The sequence below is a fragment of the Centrocercus urophasianus genome, unplaced genomic scaffold (genome assembly GCF_019232065.1).
Source record: "Centrocercus urophasianus isolate 14NV4802_14NV808 unplaced genomic scaffold, USGS_Curo_1.0 seq_11, whole genome shotgun sequence".
NCBI lineage: Eukaryota > Metazoa > Chordata > Aves > Galliformes > Phasianidae > Centrocercus > Centrocercus urophasianus.
The window spans coordinates 56,398,087-56,409,848 of record NW_024884253.1 but is presented as its reverse complement, the minus strand read 5'-3'; the positions used below and the strand labels follow the sequence as shown (position 1 = coordinate 56,409,848).

The 11,762-nt window shown below is 36.3% G+C and overlaps 1 protein-coding gene across 3 annotated transcripts in view; it reads right to left on the bottom strand.

Annotated features, from left to right (window-relative positions):
- Window positions 1-1,095: 1,095 nt before the first annotated feature.
- The window catches only part of ZNF236 (zinc finger protein 236), a 68,477-nt gene continuing 57,810 nt past the window's right edge, over window positions 1,096-11,762 (bottom strand). For all 3 annotated transcript variants that reach the window (XM_042837668.1, XM_042837676.1, XM_042837687.1), the window contains exons 30-33: window positions 11,308-11,505; window positions 9,757-9,886; window positions 3,371-3,547; window positions 1,096-2,897 (exon numbers count right to left, since the gene is read on the bottom strand). In XM_042837668.1, the coding sequence (XP_042693602.1) occupies window positions 2,770-2,897; window positions 3,371-3,547; window positions 9,757-9,886; window positions 11,308-11,505 (633 nt within the window). In that variant the 3' untranslated portion in view covers window positions 1,096-2,769. The remainder of the gene's footprint in view (window positions 2,898-3,370; window positions 3,548-9,756; window positions 9,887-11,307; window positions 11,506-11,762) is intronic.

Genomic DNA, 11,762 nt, shown 5'->3' with positions numbered 1-11,762 from the left:
AATGGAATCCTTGGGTAAGCACAAACCTACTGCTGCAACAACCCAGAAAGAACTGAGGCACTCCTATGCCTTGTTCCCTTATGCACAACACAACCTGATTCTTCAACAGAGTCCTTGGATAAGAGTTCTGCTTCCTAAACAGGATGCATCTAACTCAATGTTTTCTAAAGCATTAGTAATGTGTTTGTTCTAGTGTCTGCATCCATACTGAAGGTCTGCTTGGAACCCTTCCAATTCAATCTCACTGAGTAGCCTCAACAATGAAAAATCTCTGTATGAAGATACTTGAGAATGGATTCCTGAAGTTCACCAACGAAGAGGTGGGGTGGTGGGGAGGGAAGCAAATAAAATACCATGTTACAAAACAGGTTTTAGAAAGTCTGTTTACTCTAACTGACAGGAGTGCAAACACTAAAGGAGAAGCAGACTGCACTGAAGAAAAGTGTCAGGGATTACACAGCTCATGCTGTCTGTCACTTCCAGGATTTGGAGCACACACTCACTGCCCCTAATCAAGCCAAAACACTTTGAGGAGTGACCACTTTAAAACTTTATACATGACATAGTCTGCTTTTAGTACATGCTCTCTTAGTATCAGTCACCACCATTTGTTACTTGCTGGCAAAGCAATCACAGCCAGAGCAGGATGAATACCCCCCCGCAGTCAGCAATCACACTGTCATTAGGAAGTATGGAACTGCGACCAGCTGTAAATCATCTTGTCATCACCTATGCAACAAACCAGCTCCACTCAACTTTGCTGTGCATTTACAAGCTATTCTCTGAAAGTGGAGCAAAATGGTTTTATACACTCCATATACCATACAGCCCATCAGAACTGATTCAGGATTACACAGCTCCTAATTCTATGCAATTATGCATAAAAAGCCTGCTATGCAAGGGGTCAGCAGGCCTTCAGAAAGCAACTGTAAAAGATATCTTTCTTGTATAGCTGAAACACTATTGCTGTCTGGAAAGGAAGGCACTGCTGGAAGATCGTCACATACGCTCTTTAAATAAAATAAAGGCGTGCTTCTGTTAAACTGCTTTTAGTTTCCCAGAATTCAGGATGGAATAAAAAATACACAAAACAGATTTAGGAAAAGAGTAATATTATTTAACATGTTTTTGAATTAAATATTCCACATAACAAAAGTGTTATTTTCATGTCAACAACTATATTACTTATATACATATGCCAAAAGAGTTAACAAAAGAATCAAGAGATGCCCTATTGAAAAAACAGTAATTTCTTGCTTCAGCAATCTGAAATAACTAGTTGGTATCATAGACAAAGTATAGACAATATTTACAAAAGAGAGCTTTTTGGATCTGAGAGCAATCATCTTTCAGAATGTAAATTAAAATTCAGCTCTGTATTATAGTACAGTGAAACCACTACTGATCTAGGAGTACTTGCAGCAAACCGAAAAGATGAACTTCCTGCAACCAGGATTAGTATTTACAAAATATACTGATCAGCCACATAGAGGCTCATATAACTTTAAATATACATATATATATATACACACAAGCACACATATATATCTATATATATATGTAACATATAAATAAAATTCAAAAGAACAAGGTAAAAATAAGAAAAGAGCTTGTCTTTGGAATGTCTAAAAGATGACTATGTCTTTACTCCAGTGTTTCTTTGCTATGAATAGATTTAAGTGGCACCTTTCAAAGCATTGCTTTAGTCATCTAGGTAGTTTTGATGAAACAATGACTTAAACAACAAATAAAAGTAACATATTTCCAAAATCCACAAAGAAAACAATGAGTAATTTACAGATTTGAAGTAACTGTTTACAGCACTGGGAATTTTGTATAACATAGGTAACAGCGTGCACCACATTTTCTGACTGCTAACATAAAACTTTATGTTGACTTCCCAAATTTAGCATTTGGCTGTGCCTTTCACAGACACTGGGAGACGTACCTGCTAATCCAATACAGCAAACATAAAAGAGGCCTTCCTTGCAACCCTTCCTGATTTGAATTCTCTTTAAATAGTAACTGCTGAGTTATAAACCTCAAGCACTTTTATGTAGAAACAACCACCTGCCTCTGTGGTTGGAATGGAAATGAACATGCTCTCTCTCAAGAGCATAACTCAAGAAAAGCCATGCATTCATGGCAATTTATTTCAACATTCTGAAAATGCACTAACAAAACAAAAATAGAGCCTTTTCACGTGCCTTGTAAAAAGAAAAGAACTACTTTTGCTGCATGCATCTAGTTGTAAAAAGAAAAGAACTACTTTTTACTGCATGCACCTACTTGTAACATTTTGTTTCTGAACTCAATTATTTCTTTAAATAGGTAAAAAGAAAAAAAAAAAAAAGAAAGCTAACAGCTTCATGGTTTTCCCATGAAGTTATTATTCCCCTCCTTTAAAAATTCTACTCTAGTATGAAGTTCCAGTTCATTTTTCAAATAGATATACTGGCTGTGAATTAAAAGATGAAACTGTATACAGTATTACCTGAGTTCATTCATTCACAGACAACTTAGCACAGATTAAGTGATGATTTCACAATATTTTTCTACAAGCTTAAAAAAAGGACATCGATTCTTTTAGGTAATTTTTGCAAATAATTAAAAAAAAATCCTATAATATATTATTTTATTGTTAATATTTCCAATGCTTGAAGTTTCAACTGTAAAATCCAACTTTTCCCTTCTCTGAAAACTTCTTTAGAGAAACCCAAGTTCCAAAAAAAAAAAAAAAAAAAAAGTCAGCTTTCAGACATCAAGGTGTCATCGAAAAACACTGCCTATATTTTGCCATTCATTTGACGATTCTTGTACCACTTCCTCTAAATTCAGAGCACGACTAATATCTTCCCCTTCTTGTTCTTGATTACTAGCAGGTTCTTGCACAGGACCTACAAGAAAAAAAGAAAATGAGTATGACTGGATGGGCAGTGTAAGACAAATGGAAATACGCTGAGAATTATTACATGTGAATAAAAAAATTACACTCGGAAATCTGTTATGCAACTATTTCAACAGTGGCATCATACTAATATCACAGATTCTACAGATGCTATTAAAAAAAAAAAAAAACCATTTTGGGAAAAGCTACCCACAAAAGCTACAGACCAATATAAGCAATTATTCCCCTATACTAGGTTTTGAACTTTCTATTTTAGCAACAGAAGGCTCCACCACAACCACGGAGCCATTAGCAGTTACCCATTTGTTTCAAAGTGTAATTTGGTCGTGTGCAACCATTAGCTCACCAACTCTTCAGCTTATTGATGTCTAATTCTTCAGTGACTTAGGGGAAACATTTTCTGATTTCCTAATAAACCATGCAGCTTCCTGTACTTGCCACTGCTAACACTGCGCTACATACCAGTGTAACCATGAGCCCGTTTCATATGAAGTTTCATATTGCTTTTCTGTGTAAATCCCATTGCACAGTAATCACATTTGTAAGGCCTTTCTCCCGTGTGCTTTTTCATGTGAACTTGAAGAGCACTCTTCTGGTTAAAAGCTTTTTCACATAGCGTACACTGAAATGGCCGTTCCCCTAAAAGAGAAAAACGTAATTAATGTTCATTTAAACATATAAAGTTCCAAATTCAATAAAATAATTAAGACCACCTAGAAATTAAGTAGACAAACAATTTGTTTCCTCGTGTCTCCCTCAAAGTGCTGTAACTCCACATAATCAGAAAAACATCCTAAATGAAATATCAGAATATTGACATGAATCTTAACTCATCACTACTGTTAAATTTCATATTCAAATTATATCAAAGCAAACTATTTAATAGAGATTCTAAAAATCTTTTTTTTTTTTTTAGCCAGTATGACTTTTCTGTACTTGAGGGGACCATCACTGTCTTACAACATTTATGAGTAACAGAGATAAAACAATATTCTAAAGTTAACAAAGCTGATGTCTGTAAGAAACTAGAATGCTGAATGTGTTAAAATAACACTGGTAATTTTCCAAAGGACTCACAATATTAGTAATTTTTTAGTAAAGCCCCCACAACTTCATCATCATAACAGTATTTCAACAAATATCTGAAATGACACAAATGCTCTTCTTTCATTACCCCTGCGCTTCACAGATATTGTAGCTTCTCAGGCAATCAGTAAAAGAATATTTAATACTAGTAAATCATTAAGTAAGCTTAAAAGTATTAACTAATTAGAGCTACAGGTCAAACAGTAACAGAAAGAGCGCTTACTGTTGTAAACACCAAACAGCACCAACAGTAGAGTAGGAGAAAGGTTTCTGAGCACAAAAAAAGCTGCCTACGACAATGGCCTTTCATTTTATCTTGCTTGTCACTGCTCTTCTTACCAGGGAGTACAGCTGCAGCAGAAAGTAAACAGGAACAGAAGTTCCTCTACTTATAAATAAAGGATTTATGTATAAATTCATTCAATAATTCTTTTGCTACCAGATATGTCTCAAAAGATCTACTTGCTGGAATGAAAACATGACAAGCAAAAAATGTAAGAATAATCTGGACCTATCTCAGACTCAATTCAAACACAACATTTGGAATAGAAATCAGATCTCTTGGCAAACTGAAACACAAGAGAATTTCAGCAATAACAAGGAGATCACTACAGTTACTTCTGCTTCTTCTTCCTTTTTAATACGAAAAAAGTATGAAACCAAAATGAGCATAAAATTCTTCCTGGGCTTGGATACTATTCCTTTTGCTCTCATCATCATCTCTAGTTACTCCCTGTTTTCTGAAGGGATGAAAACACTACTTCAGTTCAAAGCACACTTGGAGAGATAGAAGGCATCTAATAGAAGTATATAGACCTAACAGAAGCATATTTCTATTAGGATGTCACTCCAAGAGGACCTCAGATGCTTATGTTACAGTGAAGCAAATAATACTCAGCTACTTAAGATAAGCAAAAGGAAGATATACCTGGGGAACAGGCAAGCTGAAAAGGGAAGATTACTGTTCAGACTACAAATCAATTCAGCTAACAAGTACAGGAATACATTCTTGCATCTTGAAAACAAAGCTTTAAATGTATTTCTACTTTGAATTTCCAGGGAAAAATCAGCTAGGCTTGCAAAATATTGTTTCCACTCACCTGCCTACTAAAGCAATTCTCAGATGTGGTCCATAAGAAAGATTTTGGGAAGATTGTTCTGATAAATCCATTCAAGAAAGTGATCATTACACAGCCTTTCCAACAAGGCTGACAGTGTCTGCATGCAAAGGATTATTTCAAGGAAAACTTAACAAATTAAGTTTCACAGCATTACAAATCTCCAGTGTAGTGCAAAATTATGGTCAAAGCCACACTCACTTCAATACTCTGATTAAAAGGAACTACTTTAAAAGCTAAGTTCCTCCCTTCACTCAAAGTTCTGCTTTTGCAGAAAAGATGCTGACGTTTTTTCTGCATGTACAGCATGCAGCCTGTCATTATTTTTCTTCATAAGATTAGACCATAGACAAGAAAAGGGGTTCTTGATCTAGAAAGATGAACTGCAGCACAAGTGTTCTTTATTTTTGCATGTTCTTTATTTTAAGCATGATTTCACTAATTTGAATTTAAAATGTTTCCACCAACACTTTCAGTTTTCTGTTCTAAAATAAGCAGCCATTTCGGTGCTGTGTAAGGGATTACGCCATATGGCTTCTTCTATCAGAAATAGAATCATTCACTTCCCTCTAATTTTTGCAGTGTTTATCCAAACTGCTCTTCACTGATAAGTCCTGAATGTATAAGATTGATTAAAGGATGCAAACAAAGAGACTCAAGTTGTGTAGGGGAGATTTCAATTGGATATTAAGAAGAATTCGTCCACAGACGGGCTGGTTAGGCACAGGGAGAAGCTGCCCTGAGAGAAGTGGAGCTTCCATCCCTGCAGGTATTTAAGGGAAGTGTGGAAAGCTCTAAAGGATGTGGTTTAGTGATGGGACTCAGTAGGTCAGGATGATGTACGAACTTGATAATCTTCAGGGTCTTTTTCAACTCAGACGATTCTGTAATTTTACTCAGAGAAGAAAATGTGTTTTTTTCTTTGGACCATGAATTCAGTAGGCACTGTGTATTATAAATTATTGTGTTTAATCAAGATAGGAATCTCAGTTTCTCACAGGCAAGGATCATTCCTTTAGGAAAGCCATTTGGTTTAGGCTTAACCTCAGCTGCTCTTACTAGGCTTTTTTTAAATCAATCTAAAGACTTCTTTGCAGGACATTTTCACTTGCTTGGTCTTCAGAGATTTTTAGAACATCCCCTTTTGAAGGAATGACTACCAGGTTTCAGCAACAGGTGAGCCCACAACTTCAAACGAGACAGAAAATAATTCAGCAAGGACTTAGTAGCTTGCGGGCACTCCCAGCTCCGGAGTGCTCATATACAAGAAACCCAAAAATATCTGAAGATTTACTGAGTAAATTACAAGCGATTCCAAAATAGAAATAATTTCTTCTATGACGGTGCAGATTTATTAGAAACAGATGTATAAAGGGGCTCTGGTCTTTTCAAAGCCTTCCTGAAGTGCCATTATGTATTATAATGGACAGCATGAGCCAAAGCAGGAAGGAAGCTGCCTTGTTTCCTGTTATCAGACTATTTGTGGGATTCTTACAGCACTGCCTTTTAATAACATCTGAATTATTTAAGCCAGTTAAACAGAAAGCAAGTTATTATGGAATTTTGAAGGCAGTTAATCATCTTTGACTGCAACTCCTGCCTTTCTCTACCTGCCTTCAATATAACAAGAACCTTTCTTTCTACCACAGTAACCACAAAGAAGCTGTACTCCCTTTCTTCTAGTTTTACTATCAGAAAGTTGTCACTCACAATAACTTATATTCTCTTTGGGTAAGGTATGGAGGAATGAAAGCAGGCAGCCCATTAGATTAGAATGTACAGGATTAGCAGAAATCTCTAAAACATGAGATCAGCTGTACCATATCAGCTTACCCATCAGTCCTCATCAGGACTTAATGCTTATTTGCCAGGAGTTGTTTTGCTCTAAGTGAATGACTCAGCCCACTAATATTGAAGTCTATCCTATTATGCCTGCACTGAAAACTTACTCCTCAACTGACATAAGGAGGATCTCATCCCTTCCAACCCAACACACACCCTTGATTCTTTATCTCCTTTTTACACCCCTATCTATCCATACCCTGCCACTGCACAATCTCTGAAGCTGCTCTTAGGATTCCCAAATCTCAACATTTTCTTAGCAAAAATATCTGAAACATAAATTAACATGTTCATGAATCCTCTTTCCATCCTCCTATCCTTTTCTGTTAGAGTTCTCAGCAGAGCAGCAACAGAATGAGATGTGCAAAAAGACACAAGCAACACCTGGACCTTCTGATTCTTAGCTGCCTGATAAATGCTAATAACTCAATTCTTGCAATTATTGCACCTTTTTTACTTTTGACAGTATACAGAATAAGCGCTGAATTAGTCAACTGGATTAGCCAAACTCATTGTAACAGTTCAAGCAATGTCACAGTGGGCTGTACATTATATAGGTCTGATCTAATTCATCCACAAACACATGGATTCCTGAATAATTCTCCTCAAATTCTTTTTTCCTGGTAAAAAGCAAGTCACAGGCTACTTTCATTTATTTACAGACTTCATGATACACGCCAAAAGCCTGCAGGAAAGCACAGACAGACAAGGTATGCCTTGATCTCAGTAACTGCTTATAAACAATGGTGAAGATGGAGTACTCTAACCCTAATCAGAGTCATTCATCACCCAACAATCTTTTTTATCTTCTTTTTAAATAGTATCACTGTTACACAGCAAGTTAAAGCAATTCCCTGTGGCAATGTTATGTTTCCAGCTTCATCTACTTCCCCCATCTTCCATTGGAAATCATGTCGTTTATTACTCATAACACCACAATGCAGTCTTACATGTAGACTGAAATCCCACCATGTTAAGTCCTTAATGAACAAAGAGCAGAGACAGACAGAAATTTTAAGAATCTGCTATAAATATGAGAAAATAATGAAAAGATAACAAGTGTGCAATGGGATAATCTGATAATCTAAATAATTAGTACAAAGCAATGGTCCTCACACATCAACAGCCTACCAGAAGTCACATAAACAACAAAAAAGAGAATTTAAAGATGCTGCTCTATGAACACTCAAGGAACATACTCATTCCCCTCAACATTTGGCACAGCCATGTTAGAATGAATGAAAATGTGTGGAATTTTGAACAGGGAGAGAAATGCAGGGATCACATGTTGTTTAGAGACGGGAATAAAGAGCTCAGTGTGGGTCATTTGGTGTAGAGAGGGAAGAGGGAAACAAGGAAGGACAGACATACAGATAAGGGAAGTAACAGGAGGAGACAGGGAGATTGAAAGAACACAATTAAGTGCGGCTCAAAGTCACTTAAGCGTGAAGACAGTTTGCAGTTGGTGCAACAGAGAACAAAGGTATATATGAATGGAAGTCCAGCACGATACAGAGACATCTGGCAGCGAGTTCTGCAGAAAAGCCAAAGTAGTTCAAATGCATCTGAATAAGACACTCACTTGTTGAAGTCAGAGAAGAGGAAATTCTAATATTTTAAGATATATGATATGAGAGCATACACAAGAAAGTCGAGTATTTGGGCAAGCCTATTCTTCAGAGATACAGTACTTAGAATTACAAGACTGAATCTGTGGGTACAAAGATCCATCCAAAAGACGAAACTCAGATTATACCTCATGAGACAAGCAAGTGATGCCAACTATGGCAAAATGACAAGGTTAACAAGATAGCTTAAATGAAGAGATTAGAAATTTTGCTTTAAATCCATGAACAGTAGCCAAAAGCTACATAAGACAGTGAAAATACCACAGAAAGAGAAAGCTCCAGCTGACTCACTGAAGGAAACAGTAATCATGTTACTGGAAGTCCTCCTATGCTACAGCATACACAGTTATATTCCTTAGTCTTCAGCAGCTTAGAAGCAACATGGATAACTTTATCCATTCCTTTTTAATTCTAGCAGACACGACAGCCATTAATTGGCAGCAGCGGTATGGAAGAAAGTAGTTGTTTCAGAGAATGACTCCAACGTTTAAAACTCATGTCGTTAACACACACAAGGTGAAGGGGAAGGCAGATGGGATCTATTACACATAGCTTTCTCCTTGTGGCGGGCCACAAACTGCAGCCTGAAGAGTACTTTATCAAGGGAAATATGTGCCCCCCAGGAGGAGACAGTGTAGTATAATTACAGAATAACAGTTAAAGAAAATAATTTGGCAGTAAAGAATACAACATTGTATTCTAGCAGCAGAGACAGATGAACTGACTGATGGTTGAACTAACCACCAAGCATCACTTACAGCAGTCAGCTTCAGCAGTTAAGACTGTTCTTTAACATCACTGAACACACCAATACATTTGCACACTCTCCTACAGTCTTGAAGATATCCAGTGTTTTCAAACAATGCCTTAAAAAATCCATTTATCAATCTATTTCAATGACAAAATTTTCAACATAAGCTTGTGTATTCACATCACTGCTGCAGTACAGTGAGTGCCAATATATGGAGATTCTTAGTCTCACTACTAAGCATAGATTTAAACAGAATATCATGCTAGTTGAGATTGCAAGTTTGCTCTCATTTTAACCTTTCTTTTTTCTTTTTTCTTTGTTATCTAAATGCAATCACCTGAACCTAAGAGCAAACACTCTGAAATGTAACAGTCACATATGCATAAGAAAATTGTATGAGATGAAGATCATTTCTGATGTTACCTGTGTGAATGCGACAATGTCTCTCCAACTGACTTGGCTTCGCAAAAGCTTTTTCACAGGTATCACACTTAAACACCCGAGGTTTCTGGGAACTCAGTGAAGGTCCAGCCTGATGGGTTTGCATGTGTTCCTAAGGTAGCACAGAAAAGATGACATCTTAGAACCATTGAGCATAGAAACATATTCACTTTTGAAGATAAAAGCAGATGATCTTAGTCATCAATAGAAAACACACAGAAGATGGAACCCTGCATTTTTTTCTAAAAGAGAGACTTGTTTGTATATCATCTCTTTGTAGGGCTGAGGCATCAGTAGCTTTACATTTCTGAAAGCCTCTGTCAAGAAATATTTATTTTGCATAAGTTAGTACCTTCACAAATTATCTGAAGATAATATAACGTTACTCATGAAAACCCAGTGCTCTTTGAATGTTTTTATCACTTACAAACATAGATTTTTGTCAACTATGTATCATAAGCTAGCTTTTTCTCCCTTTCTACAGTACCCACCTCCCCATCACTTGCCTGATACACAGGCATTTGAACCCAGGTCCCAAATGAAGATCATTCTAAAACAGTAAAGGCCTCAAAGGAGAGCACTGCTACACACACAGCTATAGTGTCAGCATGCAAATGGAACCACTTACAACCAATTGCTGAATTACTCAAAAAGAAAAAAAAAAAACCACTAAGGTTCTTAAGAAACATCCTAAAAAGCTCAGAAAGGTAAGACAGCACAATTTTACTAGGTATTAATAATTTACCATCAGTGAACTTAATTCACTAACACTGGGCTCAAAAAGTTTACTTCCACAAAAAGAAGTTTAGGAGATTGGTGTCTGATTTCTTCATTTTCACAATTACTAATTCTGTATTCAAATCTCTTTTTTTTTTTTTTTTTTGCTGAAAACTTTCTCATAAAATATAGGTAACTGAGTTTCACAGCATTTTGTGTTTTCCCAAGAACCAATAATCTTTTTGTCACATGTGCTCGCCCAAAAGGCACAAGCTTCACAACCAAAGTATATTTCCTTAAAATATGATACTACAGTGAGAAGAAATCTTCTGAAAAACTCTCTTAAGTACTGAACAGCAACAACATAAGGGGATTTTAAAACAAATGTTTGCTCTGAAGATGTCACTTGTACTCACAAAACAGAACACCCAAAAATCAAATAAGAGCAAGGATTTTGCTTTGCATTTTACAATTACAAAAAGTGTATCTGGAAAAGAAGATAAGTAGCAATAATATATATATAAGAGAACAGAATAAACACCTTTTTCTGACACCACTGTTTATATGACAGGTATCCACGTCTTTCTTTTTGTGGACAACATATACATTAAAACACTAAAAACTTCTCCATGCTCAATGGAAGAGTTATGTCAGCATATGCTGTCATTTAAGTTCCCCCTCACAGACATCATGCACTTCACAAACTATGCATGAACAGAAAAAGTAAAGGGCTAACAGGTATCTTTCAGTAACATGACAACAATTCCAAAACAAAAGAACAAGTTATCAGAACAATCCACTGTTATTACCAAATACCTTGAGATGTGTTGCCCGCTTAAAGGCTTTATTGCAGACATGACAAACATGTATTCTTTCCTTGCCGTGAACCTCTTTACTGTGATGCATCAGCATGGTGGCTGAAGAAAAGGTCTGACTACACTCAAAACACTGGTGCACACGACCTTCTTTTTCTGCTTGATTGCTTTTAGTCACATTAGGAGAAACCTCTGTCACCTATAACGATTTATAAAACACAGTCAAATAATCAAGTACACTCACAGCAGACTGGGTGGTTGTTCTGGATGCTGCTTTGATGTGATCAATTTTTTGAGGGTGCTTGCAAGCACCTTATCAACACAAAGGAAAGACAAATTGTATGTAAACAACCATGTATTTCACTGCTCTTAGAATAACCAAATTTTAAGGAAACAAAAAGATTAGAGTAACTATGCTCAAATTCATTTATGCAGTAAAATCTGATGTGTCTGAGT